This window comes from Caretta caretta, chromosome 26, assembly GCF_965140235.1.
Source record: "Caretta caretta isolate rCarCar2 chromosome 26, rCarCar1.hap1, whole genome shotgun sequence".
NCBI lineage: Eukaryota > Metazoa > Chordata > Testudines > Cheloniidae > Caretta > Caretta caretta.
In genome coordinates, this window is record NC_134231.1 from 10,807,793 (window position 1) to 10,830,848 (window position 23,056).

The 23,056-nt window shown below is 45.3% G+C and overlaps 1 protein-coding gene and 1 long non-coding RNA gene across 4 annotated transcripts; both read right to left on the reverse strand.

Moving 5' to 3' along the window:
- Positions 1-218: 218 nt before the first annotated feature.
- Positions 219-12,282, reverse strand: LOC142070161 (uncharacterized). The gene is made up of 4 exons (XR_012666155.1): positions 12,173-12,282; positions 7,714-8,043; positions 2,593-2,699; positions 219-1,696 (listed from the first exon to the last, which is right to left on the reverse strand). It is a non-coding gene; the product is annotated as an uncharacterized LOC142070161 (long non-coding RNA).
- Positions 12,283-14,476: 2,194 nt separating this feature from the next.
- TMEM230 (transmembrane protein 230) lies at positions 14,477-22,560 on the reverse strand. 3 transcript variants are annotated; one of them, XM_048829477.2, is made up of 5 exons: positions 22,427-22,525; positions 20,110-20,286; positions 18,387-18,514; positions 17,289-17,411; positions 14,477-15,850 (listed from the first exon to the last, which is right to left on the reverse strand). In XM_048829477.2, the coding sequence occupies exons 3-5, from the start codon at positions 18,483-18,485 to the stop codon at positions 15,710-15,712; spliced, it is 363 nt and encodes a 120-aa protein (XP_048685434.1). In that variant the 5' UTR covers positions 18,486-18,514; positions 20,110-20,286; positions 22,427-22,525; the 3' UTR covers positions 14,477-15,709. The 3 variants fall into 3 exon arrangements, with proteins under 3 accessions (XP_048685434.1, XP_048685433.1, XP_048685435.1); XM_048829476.2 differs by lacking the exon at positions 20,110-20,286 and having other exon boundaries at positions 22,427-22,560; XM_048829478.2 differs by lacking the exons at positions 20,110-20,286; positions 22,427-22,525 and adding an exon at positions 19,963-20,103.
- Positions 22,561-23,056: the final 496 nt, after the last annotated feature.

A 23,056-nucleotide genomic window follows, 5' to 3' on the forward strand; every position in this document is an offset into this window, starting at 1 on the left:
CACACTGCGATCGATTAATACCATGTTCCAATACATGTCCTATAAATCGCGTTGTTATAACATGGTGTGGTTTCTGCCTGGGTGCACCAGACCAAGTTTAGGGACAAGGTTGTAACCAGATTCCTTTAATATAGTTATAGGACACGACATGTTGTAACATCATGGCTTTGGCGGGAATATTGCAGTAGTATGAGAAAAGCTCTTGTGCCCAGAGTCCCACCCTGACCAGGGCAGGATACCAGGCTGGATGGACAATTAACTCACAAGCAGCTCCCAGGATGCTGGACTTTCCACAGCTAGGAACTGAATCCCAGAGCCCTGATTCCCACCTCTTTGTTTTAACCGCTCAGTGTACGTCTCATATGTAGTATAAATTCCAGAGGGAAAGCTAGTCGTGATCAGAAAATGCATTTGAGAAATTCATATATATTTTTAGTCAATTTTTGCCAGAATGTAGGGCCCGGTTGTAATAACTGGGCCTACATATTTACACCATTTGTAAGCCCAATTGTGGAAAAGTGGATACGTTTATAAATTGTCACAGTAGCTTATAACAATGAATGTTGATGGGGAAAAGGTGCAAAAAGAATCAAAATGCTGAATTAGTCCAAACATTATATAAGTCAAGGACTGTGTTAAAATTATGGCTGGTAAACAAGAGAAGCATAGGACAAAACATTAATGGACCAAAGTAAGAGTTTGCCTTCACTGGCCAAAACTGTACATTTTGCAATACTGCGGTAAGCCTTTGACCAGAAAAAGGCAGCTCAAACCCATGTCGTGAAAGCCCAAAGTTTGCCAGGTCGCAGAGTGGCTGATAAGACCATATGCTGGGCCTGTGTTTTTCCCAGCAGAGAGGTTGCAAGAGAGTCAACGCCAGAGACAGAGGCTGCACTTTCTATGTACGCTATTCTTCGTCTTCTTGTTAAAGTCTGACCCTGTTTTCTAGAACGGCAGCTCCAGCCCATCTCAACTAATTTCTTTTTCCCCCCCAAAAGCACAGCTCTTCCCATCTAAAAGACTGGCAAACAAGGGGATTTTTCCTTATACAAACTTTGCAGCTAAAGAGAAAGTGGGATATGGTTAAAAATGAAAAACCTTACTTAATATTTTACAAGTCAAATGCTTTAACCTGTTTTGTTCTACTAAGTCTCCATCTATAATAGAAGGTTTAAAAGTTGTCAGTCGTCTTTGTCAGGGCAGCAAGCAGGCGGACGTCTCTGTATACCAAACCCTGAACTGTGTTTAAAAGTGTTTAATAATGGACTTACAGGGTCATGGGAACACCTTTGACTCTTTGGACCCATGCATTAATTCTGATTGACTATAACAGCCCCGATGTTGCAGTGATCTCTGTGTAGTCAGACCCCTGCACCCACACCCAGCCCGAACGGGTTCCTGATTGTGGTGGCTTTAGAATGCGCAAGGCCTTGGTCTTGCCCTTCTCTGGAACCAATATTGCCATGATATTCTGAAGTTAACATTTCGTAGTACGTTCCCAGGCATGTCAGTCTATTACTTTGTTTGTTTCTCTCTACCGCTTGGTAAGGACGCTGCTAAGTAAGGTCAGGGTTTTGTTGCGATGCAGTATCTTACTGGCATAAATTTAAAGGCTGAGATATTTTTGGCAGTCATCTCCATTGTTTGTGCAGCATTTCCAGTTTAAACTCAAGCGTCACCTCATCCTGGGACAAACCTGTTTCTCCACGTGGAAAAAAAATAGAATGAAATAACTCTAACCCTAATGACACTATTAGAAAACATCCAATTATTTCAGGGCATGAAGGAGGTCAGGAAGAATCCCCAATAAGCAGGTTATTCTCTAAGGTGGGGCTTCTTGAACCTTTCTGTGAAGCATCAGGATACTGACTGGATGAGTCACTGGTTTGATCTGGCATTGCGATTCTGATATTCTGTGTCCATTTAAAAAAAATCTGCATGACCAATTGTGTCATTTATGTGACACAGCCATGAAATCTGCTTGGAAGTCACAAAGTCCTGGATAAGTGAGAAGAGAATGGATGCATTGTCCAAGGCCAGATTGTATTCCTGAGCACCTGCTTGGAAGCCAAGCTGTTCAGCATGTATGTGTCATACTTACATGAGGGGAAATTATTTGGGAATAACCTCTGGTACACACTGAATTGGGTGGTGAGTCTACAATTCTCTGTTCCTTTACAATTAGATATAGGCTGAAAGCAAAATACCAGCTCTGGACACTCTCAAAGCGTAGATAAGTCTGGATCTGGATTCTATAGAGGTTCAAACCAAAACCGCAGTTTCAGAAGTCTTTGGAGAAGTTTGTTCTGGATCCCGACTTTGTAGCTCAGGCTCAACTCACCATCTTGAGTGATACATTGTCAGAATAAGGTTAAAAACCCAACTTGCACTAAATAATTAATCAGTGGAACTCACATCCACAAGGTATTACTGTGGCCAAGAGTTCAGCAGGATTCAAAGGATTAGATATGTATATAGATAATGAGAACATCTATATTAACAGTAGATATGGTAAAGAAAGTAGAAATTTAAAATCAGCCCCCCAAGGTTGGGAGCAAACTTTCCCTCTGAGAAGGTTACTTGATAACTTACCATCAGTGGGCTTTTTGCTCCTTCCTCTGAAGCTTCTTGCACTGACTGCTGGTGGAGACCCAATACTGGACTAGATGGACCTGAGGTGTGATCCAGAAACATAGGAACTACCAGATTAAAGAGACAGAAGAGGCCATAGGTGAACTGATTTATAGCTAAAGAATGCTATATACCACCACCTAGTGGAAAACACGTAGCATCATGTTTCAAATTCTCTAGCTACAGAGGACACAGTAAATATATCAGAGTAACAGCCGTGTTAGTCTGTATTCGCAAAAAGAAAAGGAGTACTTGTGGCACCTTAGAGACTAACCAATTTATTTGAACATAAGCTTTCGTCCGATGAAGTGAGCTGTAGCTCACGAAAGCTCATGCTCAAATAAATTGGTTAGTCTCTAAGGTGCCACAGGTACTCCTTTTCTTTTTAGTAAATATATCGTTACCCCTTTTGGGGCAGTTGTTAGGCTCTGTCTACAGCTGTACCACTGTAGGATTTGCCATGTAGCCGCTCTATGCCGACAGGAGAGAGTTCTCCTCTCGACATAATTAAACCACCCCCAACGAGCAGGCTACCACTTATGTCAGTGGGGATGTGTTTTTTCCACAGCCCTAAGCGATGTAAGTTTTGTTGACATAAGTGGCAGTGTAGACATGGCCTTAGCCAAAGTTCAGGGAATGGGGGACAGACAGATTATTTCCTTTAGGAGGAGAAATTGATGGAGTCAGGCATCTTTGTTGCAATCCTGTTTGTTTACAAACAATGTACAGTGGGCTGTTCCCCTGAACACAGGGAAATAGTTTCTTTGCTCACAGCTACAAGCCTTTTGCATAGCAGCCAGCACTCAGCCCCAAAAGCTCTCTCGGCTTTTCTCATGGCCACTTTCCTATGGCTTGCTTACATTGCACTGATGCTGATGATTCTTTGCTGCCTTCTTCCTCAGCTTCTCTGGGCCTTCTCCTGACGCTGTTCCTCACACCCATATACACCCCTCTACTAAACAATGCCCAACGAAGCCCTACCCCCACGTAGTTTGAATTCATGAGCAGCCTCACACATGCCTTTGTTTTGGGCAGAGGCCTGGGCCTGCATTGTGGTGGCAGGGGAGCTATTGTTCCAGCTACTTGCTTCCATAAAGAAACTTCATGGCTTCTTAAAGGACACCTGCTACACCTCCAGTTTCAGTGAGGTTTAACCCAGTGTATGACAATGTTTCCCAGACTTGACTATTTATATTTAACAATGTAAGACTACAACAAACAAAAATCGCGTGGTAGTTCTCAAATGTTTTAAAATGTGTATGTGATGTACTCCTTTTTGGACTAAACCCTCAGTTTTCCTCATCTGTAAAATGGGGATATTAGGACTCTTTTTTTCCAGGGGAGTTAAGGATTAATTTGTGTCAGTACAGTTTAAAATGTTACTACTTTTCAAAGGTCTCATAAAATTTTTTTTAAACATTAATTAAAGAGGCTTCAAGTAGCAAGCCTAGATAGATAAGTCACGTATTGCTATTACCATTTTAGACAGGTAAACAAAGGTTTTTGTTAAATGACATCTTTGCACACACCACGTATTCTGCAAATGGGGACCATACTCGGACACATTCGATGGTATTATTGAAAACTGAATCAGCCCCCCTAATTCCCTCAGGAGCTTTTTGGCCTTTTTATGATAAGGCTGCGCAGAATGCACTGGCAAAGCAATACAGATCCAAGTATGGTCAGTAAGTGGGGAAAGTAACAGCCATAGAGGACATTTACAGAAACTAATTAGACGAGACAGCTCATTCTTTGGATGAGTAGCTGACTTTCTTGAGGCTGAGGTATCATTTCCTGTATCTCAGTGCTGCAATCAGCATTTGGGATTTAGCTAGATGAACAGGGAATGGGCCCATTCTAGGGACCCTTTCTGCAGTTCTTGGGGTTCTTTCCATGGGGTCCTGCCATAACTCCAGTGGAGGCTGCAGTCTACAGAAGTAAAAGATTGCTCTTTAAAGCCCTGTTCCTGCTCCCATTAATGTCAATGGAAGAGATTTCACTGGATGAAGGGTCAAGCCCTTAACATACTGTATAGAAGAGGATACATTCATTTTGAAGTAATTTTTCCATTTCTTTCTAATGCATGGAAAGAAGGAACCTTTTCCTAGTGCCTTCTGTTATGAGCATGGGAGCTCTCAACCTGAAAGTGGGTAGTCTGGGTCAGTATTAACTTTAAGCATGGACTTAAGTCCTACTTAAAGTCAAACTTGAGCATGTACTTAAGTGCTATCCGAGAACTCATCAGGATCAGACCTACAGTGAAATCATGTTTTTCACAGAACTTCCAAGCGGAACAACAACTGGGACTTTAGCAGTCTCAGGAGTGGATTCTACTCCCATCTAAACAGTTTCGCTCCCTCTTAGTTTGCTAGATGTGGATTTCACTATTGTAATGGGAAAAGTATCAGAGACAAGTCCACTCTCAAGTGCAGTCTTCACTCAAAAAAATTCAGCCTTAAATTGCTTGTTTTGTACCAGGATTTTTAGAGGCATCCAGTTTTTATCAAAGTGAATCAAAGATATTCTAACAAAACCTACAGGGAACTGACCAAAATTCTCATTTACACCGGTGACTGCAAGCTGTTGAGTTTCTTCAGCTAACGGAATCACACCAGAGTGAATTCAAAATGAGCTGAATCTGTTTTAGGCTTATCAATAACTCATAAGATCCCAACTCTGATGTCCTTCTGCTGAAAGGCATAAAGAAATCTAAAGCAGATAAAGAATTCATCATTAAACCTACATACCCTCTGCATGGGAAGCCATGTGGTCTAGCAATTTGGCCACTGAATTACGTCTAGGCCTGGGGTCTATTCTTGGATCTGCCACTGACTTGTTGCGTGGCCTTGATCAAATCACAGAGGGGGAAAAAAATAAATCAAGATCAGGACTTCTAGTCCCCTAGTTTTACCACTAAGGCAACATTCACTTTGGCAGTTTGTGGGGTCTGTGGGACAGGAGTCTGTGCCTCTGTTTCCTCTCCTACCCTTTGTCTCGTCTATTTAGACTACAAGCTCTTTGGGGCAGAGATTGTCTCACATATCCATACAGCATGCAGCACAGAGGGGTCCCCGTCTTAGCTGGGGGCTGTAGGCACAATGGGAATGCAAATAAAATATTTATCTTCGAGAGAGGTCTCACTTTTGAGACCGATTCCTTACTGCATCATCAATAACCAACAATGCAAATGTATCAAAAAATACGGTCATCAGAAATTTTTTTTTTTTTTTTTTTTTACAGCTTGCATGTGTTGCTAACAAGATCATTAAGACCTTTTTAAAAGGTCTAGCATAGACCAGTGAGCTGACGGGGCTATTTTTATTGACTTTAAAATAATTCAATATTACAAAAAAAAAACCAAAAACCACACACAAGCTGCTTGGGAAGATACATTTCCCTTTCACACAGCTATCACAGAACAGATTTTCAAGGGCCTGGTTCAGCAAAGCATTTAAACATGCCGGTGACTTTCTTTAGAAGTTAAACACATGCCTAAAGTTAAGTGCTTTGCAGAACAGGGACAGAGGTTAAGCATGTGGTTAAAAGCTTGGCAGAATCAGGGCCTACGCTCAGAAAGACCCATTAGGATAATCGAGCCTGACCTTGCACCTAGAATTTCACCCAGTGACTCCTACATTCAGCTCAATAATTCCGGTTCCCCGGACTGGTTCTCGCCAACCGGTGATATTACCACCAAGGAGCAAGGTTTCCATTTAGGAGAATGGCTCAGGTTTGAATGAGGCTGAATGCCACTCATATTTGCACACAGGCATCTTTACATCTTTCCCTGGTGACTGACGGGGCTGGCGTCAATTGAAACTAGCAAATACAATAAGTCAGCACGGGAACATTAAAAAAAAATAAAAATAAAGCACTCTCTTGCCCTCCTTTGTATTATTCTGTCTCGCCCCTTTTTAAAAAAAAGCTCAGGAGATGTGATTAGTTTGCTGCCCGCCGAGTGACCATTTAGGAAGACAACAGCAATGCCGGCGCTGCGAAGCATACACTGAAATCTAATTAGAAAGGACAGGATTGTTGTGCCAACTCATCCTTGTGTATCCTGCAGGTTTTCCTGTCCTTATTTATGTTCAGCTAAACGATGGCTATAAAAATAGCAGTACAGCGCTAAGCCTCTTAATGGCAAATATAGCTGAATTTGGCTCACTGCAGTCGACAGGAGCAAAGTGGAACTCTACTGCAGGGGCTAATCTAAGCTAGATGCCAGGAAAGATGCTGTAGATTGTACTAGGATTGTGAAAATAAAGCCCTCCTCGAGGATCATTTATCTTTCTAGGGCACCCAAAGTGCTCCAGGGGAGTCACATTATTTCTCTTTCAGTTCTATGGAGGTTTCACACAAGCTAAACTATAGTATTTAGGACAAAAATTACAAATCTATAGGACAGCCAAGACCCCTGCCATCAGCCAGAACCCACAGCCCCTGGAGCCTCAGCCCCTCCAGCCATCCGTTAAGGGCTGGTTTTTCAAAAGAGCTCAGCAGCCACTTTTCAATCTGACCTTTGAGAATCTAGAACAGCACCCACTTACTGAGTGCCTCCCAATCACCAGGGGTACCTCTGCAGGGCCCCACCCCTGTTTTCTCCTTCCCTGGGCACCTTAAACAACCCCCACACAGTCCAAAGGAAAACTCAGACATTCCGTTTAGCCAGTCCTCAGGTACCCACCAGCCCCACGCAGGCCCCCAACTCAGCTTAGTGTCTCTCTGTCCTTTCTGCAGGAGCCAGTCCTACACCCTGCAGCTGTTTCGTCAACCTACCTACACTTTCTGGGTTTCTTTTACTTGAGCAGCCCCAGCTTCCTACCAAGCTTCCTCCCACCTCTCACACACTTTTTCAACCATCCCCTTCCTGGCAGCATCCTGCTGCCTTTTATGTGGGGAATCACCTGATTCCTCTCAGGTGGGGCTTATCAGGGCTGGTTTAGCTTGAGGGCTCCGACCTATGGGCCAGCCACCCCATTACAGAGAGTAACAGACTGAGTGTAATCTATTGCTTAAGCACTTTGAGAGCCTCGCACAAAAGGGGCCGAGTTATATACCTATTTAAAGTGAAATCTTTCTCACTTTTGCTACTGATTTCCATGGGATCAGGCTTACGTCCCTACAGCCGGTCCAAAATCCCTCTTGGGTAACTGGTGTGATGCTCCGAGAGCTTTGCTGCAAAACCAGAGTGCGCTCAAATACTGCTGAGGGTTTACATCCCCATAACAGCTGCTGGGAACTTCTGCATCTGGCGTGAAGATTTTCCATTCACATTAGCACCTGCCACCAGTGATGCTGGAGTAGAGGCTCAGTAGGGAAGCTGTCAGACAAGAGGATGAGGTAGCCACTCTGGGCGGCACCACGGCACCTACCACAAGGCTGTTCAGGGAGGCGGGCGGGCTAGCAAAGATCCTGCAAAGAACATGGCATTTAAACTCGTTAAATCCAACAGTAAGCAGAATTTAGTGCCCATAGCTCCAACCACATCACTTTGGATATTGGGTAATAATTGCTGCCTCTCCCCTCAACCCGCCCCTCCCCCCCCCGACCTCTCAGTGCCTCCCAGGGGTGAGTTTTTAATTAGACTCTTCCTCAGAACAGCTCCAGGCCCTGAGAGCTGGGACACTGAAACCAACGCTGAGGAAACATAACCTCTTGCCCAAAAGCAAAAGCATTATGCAAGAGTTACTGAACCAGGAGATCATCCATACAGCTTCCTTGCTCTTCTTCTTAGGATTCTGTCTCCTTTTCCCACTTTTGTACCCACTCTTCCCTAAACACTAGAATACGCGCTGTCAGGATCATTTGCAGGGGGGCAGATTGGACAATCTCGTACAATTTTACTCAATTTACATTTCTAGAATTCCCCTCAAGGCCCCTGCATGGCATCAACCAAAAAAGGGACACCCTTTGGGGACCCTCTGCACTTCCCCTAGGTGACAAGAAGGGAATCAGCAGGGGCCAGGGTGAACCAATTCATAAGAACATGAGAATTCCCCAGCTAGTACATCAAATCAAGCTCCCAACTGCAGCAGAATTTCAATCCCTTCCTTCACAGAATCATAGAAATGTTGGGCTGGAAGGGACCTCGAGAGGTCATCAAGCCCAGCCCCCTGTGCTGAGGCAGGAACAAGTCAACCTAAAGCACCCCTGACAGGTGTTTCTCCAACCTGTTCTTAAAAACCTCCAGTGATAAGGATTCCGTAGCCTCCCGTGGAAGGCTATTCCCGAGTTTAACTCCTTCTTGTTCAAAAGTTTTTTCTAATATCTAGCCTAAATCTCCCTTGCTGCAGCTTAAACCCATGACTTCTTGTCCTACCTTCGGTAGATCTGGAGAACAATTGATCCCCGTTCTCTTGACAACAGCCCTTCACGTATTTGAAGACTGTTACCAGGCCCCTTCTCAGTGCTTTTCTCAGGACTAAACATGCCCATTCTTTTCCACCTTTACTCACAGATCAGATTTTCTCAAACTTTTCCCAGTTTTGTTACTCTTCTTCGATTTGTCCACCTCTTTGCTAATGTGTGGCACCCCAGAACGGGACACTGTACTCCAGCTGAGGCCTTACAATGGTTGAGGTGAGCGGGGCAATTACTTCCTATGTCTTACAAGCAACATTCCTGTTAATACACCCCAGAATGATATTAGCTTTTTCACAACTGCATCCCATTGTTGGCTCATATTCAGTTTCTGATCCCGCAGATCCTTTTCTGCAGCACGACCACCTAGCCAGTTATTTCCCATTTTGCAGTTGTGCATTTGATTTTTCTAAAAAGTACGCTTGAGCTTGTCTTTATTGAATTTCATCTTTGTGAATTCAGACCAATTCTCCAATTTGACAATGACATTTTGAATTCTCATCATAGAATATCAGGGTTGGAAGGGACCTCAGAAGATCATAGAATCATAGAATATCAGGGTTGGAAGGGACCCCTGAAGGTCATCTAGTCCAACCCCCTGCTCGAAGCAGGACCAATTCCCAGTTAAATCATCCCAGCCAGGGCTTTGTCAAGCCTGACCTTAAAAAGTCTAAGGAAGGAGATTCTACCACCTCCCTAGATAACGCATTCCAGTGTTTCACCACCCTCTTAGTGAAAAAGTTTTTCCTAATATCCAATCTAAACTTCCCCCACTGCAACTTGAGACCATTACTCCTCAGTTCTGTCATCTGCTACCATTGAGAACAGTCTAGAGTCATCCTCTTTGGAACCCCCTTTCAGGTAGTTGAAAGCAGCTATCAAATCCCCCCTCATTCTTCTCTTCTGCAGGCTAAACAATCCCAGCTCCCTCAGCCTCTCCTCATAAGTCATGTGTTCTAGACCCCTAATCATTTTTGTTGCCCTTCGCTGGACTCTCTCCAATTTATCCACATCCTTCTTGTAGTGTGGGGCCCAAAACTGGACACAGTACTCCAGATGAGGCCTCACCCATGTCGAATAGAGGGGGACGATCACGTCCCTCGATCTGCTCGCTATGCCCCTACTTATACATCCCAAAATGCCATTGGCCTTCTTGGCAACAAGGGCACACTGCTGACTCATATCCAGCTTCTCGTCCACTGTCACCCCTAGGTCCTTTTCCGCAGAACTGCTGCCTAGCCATTCGGTCCCTAGTCTGTAGCGGTGCATTGGATTCTTCCGTCCTAAGTGCAGGACCCTGCACTTATCCTTATTGAACCTCATCAGATTTCTTTTGGCCCAATCCTCCAATTTGTCTAGGTCCTTCTGTATCCTATCCCGCCCCTCCAGCGTATCTACCACTCCTCCCAGTTTAGTATCATCCGCAAATTTGCTGAGAGTGCAATCCACACCATCCTCCAGATCATTTATGAAGATATTGAACAAAACCGGCCCCAGGACCGACCCTTGGGGCACTCCACTTGGGGCACATCATCTAGTCCAACCCCCTGTTCAAAGCAGGACCAATCCCCAATTTTTGCCCCAGATCCCTAAATGGCCCCCTCAAGGATTGTACTCACAACCCTGGGTTTAGCAGGCCAATGCTCAAACCACTGAGCTATCCCTCCCCCCATCCTGTATACCAAAGTGCTTGCAACCCCTCCCAGTTTGATGTCGTCTGCAAATTTTAAAAGCCTGCTCCCCACACCATTATCCAAGTCATCAATGAAAATATTGACTAGTACCAGACCTGGGACTGACCCCAGCAGGACCCCACGAGATACACCCTCCCAGTTTAACAGCAAACTATTCATAACTACTCTTCGAGTACGGCCTTTCCACCAGTTATGCACCCACTTCTCTATTTTGCTTATGAGAATGTCATGTGAGACTGTGTCAAAAGCCTTCCTTATTCAGCAGAGCGTCAGGACTTTCCTTATTCAACAGAATTGTGCAGTGCTAACTTAACCCTTTGGACACTCTATGGTTCTTCCCTAAAACCCAGGACCTGCTATTTGGCCTTTCCTACAGCTTCTCTCCATTAAGCCGTCTACTTCTGCCAGATTTTTCCCCTGGGATGCTGCCAAGTGCTTCTTAAAAGTACTTCTCCTGACCCCTCTCGCTTTCATTGAGCAAGGTCTCTCGTACAAAGTGTTACTTCCAAACTTTCACAAGACCCTTCGGTGACTGGACTCCACCCATCAGCCAGAATCTTGAAACAGGGTGTTGGATCACGGGTCTGTTCCAAGACCCGGGCCCTGTGTTACAATTTCCCTCTTTGTTCTGGCCAAGCTCACCCAAAGACACTCAAAGAACCTGAGTCAGTGGCCTCTATATCACTGTATCACTCAGAGCACAGTCGCCTGGCTGGCTCAGTCTTTCTAAGCTTAAATGAAAGCACTTGGCTCAGCTCTGCTGTCTGAAAGGACTTCACGTCTCCCTAGGAAGTGTTAGAAGATCCACTTTAATTATCCTTGGCATTTCTGAGCTTAAAGCTGCTGGTGGCCACCTCTCTCTCAGCTCGTGTCAGCTCTATCCCGAGCAGGAGGAAAAGGCCTTAGCACAGTCTGGGGAGCGGCCTTCTTGGGAGTAGGATACAGTGTTAGGGCAGAAACACGGCAATTTTTATGGATTGTGGCAGGAGCAGCAGAGAGGCGAGATACCCAGAACCTGGGATCTACCATTGACTGGAGTCTGGCTGCATTCAGGCCCTGTAGCTAGTGCGTGAGGTCAGGACCCCTTCACCAGCACCTACCCCTACTGTTCTTTGTCCCCGAGCCTTCTGTTGGATTATTCCCATGCTGCGCATTGTCTAAATCTTAAGAGCTCTTCTTAATGGGGGAAACAGGCATCGGTGTTACTACAGCATCGTATCGACACTGACATTGCTATCCACAGGCATTCAAAAATTATCAGATTGGCTTAAAAAAACTATAAATGTGGGGTGATTTTTCTTTGCCTCCTGGTTTCTGAGCCTTCAGAGAGCACTTGGGTCACACTGTTAAGTGTTTCTCTGCAAGTAGGAAGGTCAGAAACTCACTTTTTATGTTACCTTATCCACAAGCCCCCTTGTATAATCCTCACTTTCACTTTAAAACCTCTTCTTCCCCTCTCCTCCACCTTCCTAAAATATAACTTTCACCTGCCATGTCAGCTGCAGACACGATGCTGACTCATTGCCTGGCGTCAGCTGCCACCTTCCTTTCTGGACTTGGCTCTCACTTGATGGATTTCAGCTGCTCCCAGCCGCTATGTAACAACATCTGGGAAGTGGCAGTGACATCTGACCAGAGAGTGAACAACGTCAGGAAGGGTGAAGCGCTGAGCCAGCATGACACAGCACAGCAGAGAGGCACGTGTATATTTCATTTCCTTCCAACAGATGGGTTAAAGCAGCAGACAGGGAGAACTGACATCCTGCGTTCAATCAATCCGTTCCCTTGGCCCTAACACTCCGGGCACGTGCAAGTCACTCAATTAAGGACAGTGAAACAACCCAGGGAATAGAATTTAGACCCCCCCAAAAAAGTGTGTGTGTGTGTGGGGGGGGAAATCAGGACTTGGAGGTTAGCACAGAACACAAGAGTGTACAGGGGAAAAGAGAAAGGGAGGCAGAAAACCAAAGGGAACTTAAAAATGAGCACTATTGTCTCAAATCAACCTGTTATATGGGAGACGTTTGCCCGGAAAAATTCTCACCTGAGCCTCAACACGTGTGTGGCGTGCACTAGAAGTGCTACTTTGCACGGGAGGAGCAGCTTTCCTTTGAGACTCTCACATCCAGCAAGTCTCAGCTCCCACCACTGCCGGCTGATAACTACGTGCATTGCCATCACCATGCTTTGTAGCTAGGGGAACAGATGGAGAGGGGACAGTGGCCTTTCAGACGCCTGGAACAACCTTGGCAGCTGCCTTTGCTTACCCCCTCTTCAATAATCAGGCCATAAATGACCTGCCCACAGCTACAGACTAGGCCTGTGGGGGAGTCAAGACTAGAACAGTGTCCCTATTGTAGCACCCAGAAGTTCCCTCCCGTGTTACATGGGTGCAGTAAAGGCCACTTGGCTATTTGGCATACAATGCCAAGTGACCTGAGATCTCTGAGTGCCTTAATTTCTAAGTTCTCAACTTGACACGTTAAAGGGGCCCCATTTTCAGAAAGCGCCTGGTACCCAAAGATGTGTACAAAAGGAAAAAACAATACAAAATAAGGCACCCCAAAGAAGCACGAGACAGTTTTGAAAATCATGAGTCAGGAAGTCCCTCCTCGGTGTCTGTCTCTGTACAGGACCCTGGTCTGGGGCCTGTGTTCTACTGGAACACAAACACACATTTGCCTTCAAAAAAAAATAAAATAAAAATGCTCCAGTTGCCTGGTTTATAAGAACAGGTCAGACAAACACCAGTCAGAGACGGTAATCCTGCCCTAGGGTAGGGCAAAGAACTGGATAGCCTCTTGAGGTCCCCTCCAGTCCTACATGTCTATGGTTCTATAGTTTGGATATATAAAATAGAAAGCGACTGATCTATTGGTTGTCAAGCCACGTACCCTGTGCCAGCTTCAGTTAAAATGTCTCTCTCTCCGAGCTGGATCCCAGGGTATTGTGCTTTCTTCTAGAAGGTAGGTGGAGGCACAAGTCTCCCAGGAATAAGATGTCCTGTTACATTTGATTAAGCCCATCCTCCAATTACTGATTTTCATGTTTGACAACTGCTTGCGCAGCCCCTTGATAGGCTCAGAAGGTGCTCCTTCTATCAACATAGTTACCCTTCAAGAGTTGGCATTGTGGATGGAAAGGTAGAGACCAAGCTATTGATTTCAGCCATTCTACCCAAGATGGCCCACTCTTCTAAAAAAGCTTAGCCTCCACATTTTACGCTTTGAGATAACTCCTTAAGGTAAATAAATCCCATTCTTGCTCCCTCCAGCTTCAGCAGACTCCCCCACTCACGGTCTGGGCCCTATGTGAAGCAGTTCAGGCTGCATTTACGAGCTGTAAACCTATCCTATGGGAATTAGATGAGAAGCACCAGGAGGGACTGGAGCCCCTCCTGACCCGCTAAACATATGAGGGTCGGCCTCTCAGTCTCTCACACAAGGGCTCCAGGAACTGCTGCAATACATGGTGTGTTAACTCTAGGCTTCCCCCTCCCGCCACCTTGATGGTGAGCACTGGGACTCAATGCACCCCCCCGCCATTCAGCTCGCTGCATGTGAGCCTATAATGAAGATGAAGCTGCTCAAAACTCCATCCTGGCAAACTCCTGCCCACTGTCTCTGGCAGATGGCAGCATGAATACTGGAAGAGGAGGCAGTAGACAATGGCAGATCCCACCGAAGGCTCAATCTAGGTACCAGGCAGAATGACTTCCAGGAAGTTTGGGAATCATTCTTTTTGTATATGAGCGTCTTCGGATTTAAAGAGACATGCTTATGAACCACACATCGACTATAGTGCAGTTTATTCATACTAATGCATATGCTTGAATTTTACATTACAATTTATCGTTCCATACTTGCTTCTTGGGACACCCAGTTCAATTACACCTCGGAAGCCACTTCGCTCTTATTGACATCAAGAAGAAATCTACCCGTTGTCCTCCGTTTCTTCTGAATCTCCAGAATAATCTGACAATATGCAGCTAACAGAGCAATAGAAGCGGATAACGTGCAGCACTGTCCAAGCATAGCTTTTCTTTTCATATGTTTAGGGTATTATGTACAGTACAGGGTCTAAATCTAGGGCCAAATGACCTCAAATACACATATAAACAGATGAGCCCAGTCTGCAAAGAGGGGATCTGAACTTCCCTAATGGTCACCAGTATTCAAAACCAGAATTTTACGATATGAAACATTCAGGTCCAGGGCCCAGCTTTCAATTCTTCATCCTGCCTCGCCACAAAGTTTGTTTAAAATCCTTCATTAAGCAAAATCTTAAGTCGTCCTTATGAAAGGATGACCAATAAGCCTTAGCAAAATTAACAGCAGGGTGGGAAGCAGCTGGCACTCAAGGAATGTGTTTGTCAGGTAAGTGGACTTATCAGCCTGACAGGGGTTCTTGTATGGCAAATGCACGCTAAATCATGGCGCACACATCCAATTTCCTCTCCCATTTGCATCAGACTGGCAAATAGGTCAACATTCCAGATGCAAATCTATGATGGTGAATGATGACGTTGGAATTATTTTGATGATTATGCAGCAGTGCAAAACTGGATGTATTATATTTGTTTGCCACAAAGATCCTTGCTATAGCTTTGATCTATTTGAAAGGCAATATATGTTCTACAATACACTCTCCATTAGAAATATAAATCTCTTTAGACAAAAATCATTTTTATTTTTGCTGAAATTATATACCGTTCATCTCTCCTTTGGGCAACTGCTCAGCTTGGCTTGCCCAAGAAGAACCTCCCATTCGAAACAAGAAGAGCTCCTCCTACAGTAAATCCTTTGCTTCACCTAATGTTGCAATCGTGCCTGTCGAATTCATGTAAACACAAAAAAGCTGGCAATAAAATATTTACAGAATGAGGAAATTGCATCCACTGATAAATCTACTTAGTTTAGGTTCTTACATGTTCCATCTTTGATACCCAGGGTCAAGTTAACTAACATCCCTTAACACGAAGCTCGTTATAACTTGAGCCACGCTCCCTGGTTCCAGGGTGCGTTTTAGTCATCAAAATCTGGAATGTCATCGTAGGAGTAACCTCTGTAGCCTTTGGAAGCATAGTACGCGATGCGCAAGTGATAAAAGCCTGGTAAGAACACCAGGATTCCAATGATCAATACCGGGATAGCTCGGTCTGTTCCCTGGAGGAGAGAAGCAGAGAAACAGGAGAAAATTAATAAATCCTCAAAGCAAAGGCTTTGTAACAGAAGCTTGCCTCAACTGGTGTCCCACCCTGGCCCTGCCTCAGTTTCCCTCCTCGCCCAGACAAGCAATCACCATAAGCAGTGCTCCGACCTTCTCGGCCCTTGTGGAGTCCGGTTTATTAACACAAACTAACTCAAACCAAGAGTCTCTTGGCCTTCTTCTCCTGGACTTTTAATTCCTTCTTAAGGATTTGCTTCTGCCCCTCACTATAGGTAACTCTAGCCAGACCTGTCCCTCCAGCTGGTAGGGACAACTTCTTCCTCCTCTCGACCACTGTACACTGTCAGGCCCACTCCAGGCTCTGAGACTCTCCGGAGACCTCTCCTAGCTCCTGTTCTTCCCCTGTCTGACAAAGCAGGCTACCATCATGTGATGTCTGACCATTGGCCTAAATCGGTCATCCTCTGGGAGGCAGATAACTAGGCCCAGGTGGAGCTGAGCCCAGCTGTCCATAAAGGGCCAGTTCACTCTGTGCCAGGCTTGATTTTAAAAATCACTCTAGACCAGAGCAGCTCCGATGTGATTAATGTTTTACTTGACAAGGCACAGGGGAGGGGAACTACTGTTAGTTCTCATTCGGTTTATATGGCTCCTTTTGAGCTTGGAAACAGTGCAACTTTGTGATGCTTTAAAAACAAAACAAAACTGCCCAGCACAAGCCAAGGCCTGCAAACTTTGCAAAGGGAAAACTCTCCTGTGAACTGGCATTGCACCTGAACAAGGGTCAAATCCTGAAGTCCTATCCATTTAGAGATCAATTCATCTACCTCTAAAATGTAGCCAGCTCTGGAGTGGTAAGCAGCAGCCATTATTGAAGCAACACGGCGTAACAGCTTAAGAATAGAAGGAGAAGAATACTGTATCCAAGTGGAGTGACAGGCACAAATCTAGGTACCGACTACCTTGAGTGCAGCTTAAATGCCTAGATGGGCAAGCAAGAAATAATAATAATAAAAAAAACCAAAACTACAATTTTATGGACTATAGTTTGGCCAGAACACTCCTCCAGAAGGGGGCCATGAGATCTTTAGTCAAAAGCAGTCATCAGGACCTTAGCTGGACGTCTCCTCTGAAAGACAGCAAGCCCAGCACTCCCGTCACCACGATGGGTCAGTACTGGTAGCTGGCAGGACATCATTTTTCCTTATGCAAGCACAGACCAGCCCCAATCACGCCTAGCTAGAGAATGCAGATGGGATTACAGCCAAGGGCAGCAGGGCCGCTGGCAAACGTTATTCAGGGAGAAAAGCTCTCACTCTGCCCACAGGCCTTAGCAGTGAAGTTCCATATTTAAGACAAATAAAAGTTGGCAGGAGGGGATTTTTTTTGGCACTGAACACAAACCATATTTAAGAAGATATTTAGCCCACTTACTCCTTTGCTAATGTATCCTGCGAGGAGAAGCGCTCCTATGACAATCAGAAGGGTGCCGATCATGAACAGCACAGTGGCTAGTGCAATGGCCTTGTAGGGGATTTTGGGTGGGCTCCTCTTGAACTGCAGGGAAGGCAGATATTAAATGGCATTAAAATGTAGCATGTTTTTGGCGTGGGCACGAATCCCACACCTAGGAGGTGAGCGGGGCGGATGGCGGCCCTCAGACCAAGCAGAGAAACCACCACAGGGGTCTTCCCTAGCCGGGGGGATTGCGAGAGCAGCAACAGCTGGGTCCTATCAAGTAAGCTGCTCAGTGCCTATCGGCTCAGAGGAATTCTGCCCACGTAACACCCTGTTCTTTCAGAGCAAGGATTCATACGCCCTTGTTCCCAGAGCCGGCTGTAGCTCGGACAGATTTGGAAGTGTCAGCAGCGTCTGTTCCCTTCAGAGCTGTCACTCCACAATGGGGTCTTCTCATCCCCCCGCAAAGGAACAGATATAGATCTAACCTTGTTAAAATAACCAGGAGCTTGGACTAGATGACCTCCTGAGGTCCCTTCCAGCCCTCATATTCTATGATTCTATGATCCCCGGGGCCGTTCCGCCGCCCGGCACAGATTCCGTGCTGGAGACGCAGCTGGAGGAAGTGCAAGCCAAAGGAGAGGGGCTTTAAGACACCTTTGTCCCTTCCTGATTCTGGGCTGCACCACGGTGCAAGCGGCCCTCTCGGCCGTACAAAGCTATGGTAGCCTCCCCAATGCTCCCATCGCAAGCCTGAATGGTCGCAGCCACGTACACTGTGACTGCACTCCCTCTCCTGGCACTCGTGTGCACGCATGGAGCATAATACAATGGGACACGTGCCCAGCGTAGCAGCGCACAAGCCAGGGGAATTCTTCTTTCCCTTCCTGCAGGCTGTGTAGGTGCCTTATACCCGACCAGAGCAGCACACAGGGGCCAGAGAGGAATCTCATCCCGCCATATTTATGGAGGTCAACAAGGAACAAGATCAGAGCTGCAGGATACTTTTGTCACATAAGAAGAAGAAAAAGAAGAAGTAAAAAAAGGAGGTTTCCCTCTGTTTTCCCCTTTTACCTGCAGGTCAATATAACCATCGTCAGTACTGGAGAGCTTGGAGTACTTCACTTTGCTACTGGGGATCCCAGCAGCTAGATTAGTACGTGATGGCATCATAACATGGAGGCCGTGTCATCAGCTATAACCTGAAACAAACAGAGCTGTTGCTTATAGCAGCCTGGACAAGAGGCAGTGTGGTAGAACGCAATGCTTGGAGTTTCTTGAAAGGTTAAATGTCACTTCTAAAGAAACAAGTTTCCTGACCTGTGTTCCTAACACCACCTTAACTCATTTAAAAAACAAACAAAAAACCACCACACCCGGCCTTTATACAGCACGTTTCCATCCACAGGTCTCAAAGTGGTTGACAAATGTGAAAAAGCACATTTATCCCCATTTTACAGAGGAGGAAACGGAGACACAGAATGGGGTAGTGACAGTGACGATACAGGGAACATAAAGCCTCGTGAGCTGTGTGGTGGGATATGCCAACTCCCTTAGAAAGGAAGGAGTACTTTGGCACCTTAGAGACTAACACATTTATTAGTAGTCTCTAAAGTGCCACAAGTCCTCCTTATCTTTTTACGGATACAGACTAACACGGCTGCTACTTTGAAACCTCCCTTAGAAAGGTAATTCTTTCCCCGCATTTATGCTATTTGTCCGCTCCTTATACCTCACTCAGCATAGGCCCTATTCAGTTTCACAAGCGCAGCGTGGCAAAGCCTAGATAACAACTACAACAATGGAATATTGAATTCCACAAAAACCTAGACCTGATTTCAGTGGAATTTAAACCACCACCTGTATTAGGGTTTTACAAAGTTTTGTTGTTTTAAAAAAAAAACAAAGCCACACCTTTGGTCATAATTTATACACAGGCACAAATGTACCCAAACCTCCCAGAGCACACGTTAACTGTGATCATGGACACACACCCCGTGCCACGAGACCATCCTAAACTGGGGCCATAAAGCTTGGTATTAAACATATTGCATTAGCATCCAGGAACCTCAGTCAAGGTCCCGTGCTAGGCACTACACAGACAAGTAACAAAGAAGACAGAACCTGCCCCAGAGAGCTCGCTCCTTATTTAACTCTATTTTGTTGAGGACGTCATGTTCTACAGAGACATGCTGCTTTTGACACAAAGGTTTTTGAGGTCTGGGGTTCCCTGGTCACTTTGGACCAGAGAAAGATGCGAAATGAAAACCAAGGTTTCCAGTCTACAAATTACCCACGAAAGCTTATGCCCAAATTCATCTGTTCGTCTTTAAGATGCCACCGGACTCCTCGTTGTTTTTGTGGATACAAACTAACACGGCTACGCCTCCGAGTCTAAACCCAGACACTCTGACACAGATCTGTTTTGCAAAATCATTCGAAACATTTAGTTTTCATGTCATTGTGGAACAAAAACAAACTTCAAAACCTTGGAAGTTGTTGCAAAATGGAATTGCCTGTTCCTCCAGACCGCTCCATCACAAGACAGGCCAGACACAGACAAGTGGACAGAACAGGCCAATAGGGAGGAGGAGATGAAGGGATCAAAATAAAACAGAAAAACAGAAGTCACAGCTCCCTGTTTGCCTACCTAGATTAGATCTGCGAAGGAGGTGATGTTCAGTGCCGGAGCTTTATTTAGCCAAGCCACACTTGTGCCCTGTAATTTCATCTTGCTGTGAATCCAAGCCCTGTGGTTTTCTTGCCGGCAGTGACACCCATTTGCGATTGTACTCACCAGGATGGCGTATCTGGCTTTGTTGTACAGCTGATGGCCTTGCTTTCTCGGAGCTGAAACCTGCGTTTATCCTGCCATCGATGCCTCTGTAGCAATATGCAGGCGGCGATGTCTAAGCTGGCCTGTCAGCAACCCAGCCCTCAATGCATTCCGCCACCAGAAAAATCTCCTGGAAGTCTGAAACCCAGGATAAGTTAGCTGTTCCTTCCACAACCACTGCTGCTTAGGACTCATATCCTGGTCTCAGGTATCTATGGTTCTGAAGGAATGACCTCAAACCTGCTCTGCAGTCTGCATGCGCTCTATAGCCAGTGGGCAGTCCCATATTTAAACAGCATTTATTGGATACCATGAGGCTCCAATGCCATTTAGCTGATAGGGAAAGTGCAGTTCCCTGCACCAGGCTTTTACTGCCTGCTTCATTTACTAAAAGAAGAAAAACTTGAGAATATTTTTGCTCACTAAGTGTATATCCTGATTCCCCAAATTACTTGGGGGAATTCTGCCCAGCTCTATAACCTATTGAACAATTTTCAGAATAGCAGCCATGTTAGTCTGTATTCGCAAAAAGAAAAGGAGGACTTGTGGCACCTTCGAGAGTAACCAATTTATCTGAGCATAAGCTTTCGTGAGCTACAGCTCACTTCATCGGATGCATTCAGTGGATTTTTTCCACTGAATGCATCCGATGAAGTGAGCTGTAGCTCACGAAAGCTTATGCTCAGATAAATTGGTTAGTCTCTAAGGTGCCACAAGTCCTCCTTTTCTTTTTATTGAACAATATACTTTTTCAAGCTCTAGCTACCTCCCTCGAATTGAAGGCGCGTCCCCCTTTCTTGAACACAACCCCATCTAACTCTGCCAGCAGGCCTCTTCTTCCCGTGCAAACGTTGCACAAGTGGTAAGTCAGAGGTACTCTCTGCATGTATTGAGCATATGCTTTGATTTAAACTTAAATCTGGAGACCCTAGCTGTATCCCAAAAGACAGAAGAAATGAATGGTCAGTTCCTAGTAGCAGATGGCCAGCAATGTCTTAGCCATTGGCTCGATTCAGTATTTTGCTTCCTCTATGGACAAAGCAAGCAGACAAAACACATTTCTAATTTCTGCAGCTACTGATGACAGAGATAACCCACTCCTCAGTCACTTTACTTTTGGGGCCTACGTCCTCACCTACTATCAACATTCAATGACAATTGCCAGGAAGGGCGTGGTATTGGCAGACAACGCACAAGAAATACTTTGCGCTGCACTTTTATATACACTAAATAAGTCCCCCACACATCCATGAGCTAGGTATTATCTCCATTTTACAGGTGAGGAAAACTGAGTCACAGAAGTGCTTTACTCACCAGAAGTCTGGTCCAGATGCTGGACTAAACCCCAGATTTCCTGACTCACAGTCTTGTGCCATAACTACTTATTTCCACTGAGAGCAAAGTGGGCCCAATTCTGTATTGACTTGCCCCAGTTTTACATCAGGGCAACTCCAGAGTCTTTTCTAGAATCACGTCCGATTTACACCCAGTATAAATGAGAAAAGAATCAAGGCCTGGGTGTTAATGCTAGTAACTGTCAATAAAGTGGAGATTCAGAGCAAGCCATTGAAACTCTCAGAGTCAGAGTCTTATGTTCTCATTTATATCAACGTCAATCTGGAGTACGTCCACTGAAAACAACGGATATACTCGGGATCTAGAATGGGCAGTATCTAGCTCCCTACCTGCCCTTCTTTACAGCTGAAATCTGTCCGCAATCCAAAATTTTTTTTTATGATGTCTAGCCACCTTCTACATGCCATAAAAGTCAGTTGATTTTACTTCCAGAATAAAGCTCAGGCTCACTGACAGATCTGTGTCACAGGAAAGGGTGTTTTTTTTAAATAAACTTCCACTCCCACTGCCCCACCAGGATTGCTTATACAGGGGGAGTCTCTCCTGTCCTTGTAAGGGCGACAAACTCTTTCTCCATCGTAACCCTGATAAAGAGGGACCACTTTAGAAGTTTTAAATTCTCCCTAGTGTCACAAACTCCAAGGAGAGATCCAGAGAGCCTGGAAACATCCAACTCCAGGACGTGGATCCACTACCCCTTTAAACAAATGTAGATTAAGTGTTCTGATGAACAGTAGTCTCTCTGCTAACAGGGAGAATTCAAAAGGGAGCTGTTCATAGGCGTATCTGGAATGGCATGGCTCTGTCACTTGGGTGGCGGATCAAACCAGCCAGTTCAGCGTGGGCACCCAAGAGGTGCAAAATGCAAAGGTTTTAGCACGAAGAAGCAGAATAAAAATTTCACTGCCACAGTGTTCTGTACCTGTTATTCAAGCCCATCTCTCCCAGTCCTGCCGTGCCCTCTCCTGCACCTACTGCAAACCAACCCAGGAAGTTTACTCCCCGTGACACTCATTTCCTTCCAGGTTATGGCACGAAACCTCATTTTGATTTGACCCCATTTCTTCTTTAAAAAAAAAAAAACAACAAAAAAACCAACAACAACCAAGCCCTTGATTGGTAGCTGAAGAGTGGCACCTGATTGGACAGCTTGTGCTGTGTGCCACTGCTGGGGCTGTGTGTCACATGAATGGGACAGGCTGGGGCTTGTTGGCTGAATTCAGAGCTGTCCTGTGTGGGCTGGTGGGTGAGGGGGATCCCAACTTTGGATATTTCTGGACAGTTTTTTTTTTGCCAAGCATCTTGCTCTTACAGTTAAGGATTCTGCAGTGTCGTTTCATGAGGCATTTATAAATATCTCCCTCATATTTTTTTCTCACTCACAAGTTTTGACTCAAGATGGTAAAATCCCAGATAGGCTGCCTGCAGAAGCTTTCTAAATCGGTCAATAAATTCAAAGGGCCACTCTTAGTTATTTACAAAGTGTATCAGATAACTTGCATTGATCCAGCACTTTTCAACCCAAAGGGCTGAACACACATAATACAGGTTT

What these genes read in the sequence shown, in the direction of transcription:
- TMEM230 (XM_048829476.2), bottom strand. Translation starts at nt 18,485, where the DNA reads ATGATGCCATCACGTACTAATCTAGCTGCTGGGATCCCCAGTAGCAAA. An exon ending in ATGGTTATATTGACCTGCAG is followed by an intron (nt 17,412 to 18,386) that starts GTAAAAGGGGAA and finishes CCTTCCCTGCAG; the next exon opens with TTCAAGAGGAGCCCACCCAA. An exon ending in CAGGATACATTAGCAAAGGA is followed by an intron (nt 15,851 to 17,288) that starts GTAAGTGGGCTA and finishes TCTCTCCTCCAG; the next exon opens with GGAACAGACCGAGCTATCCC.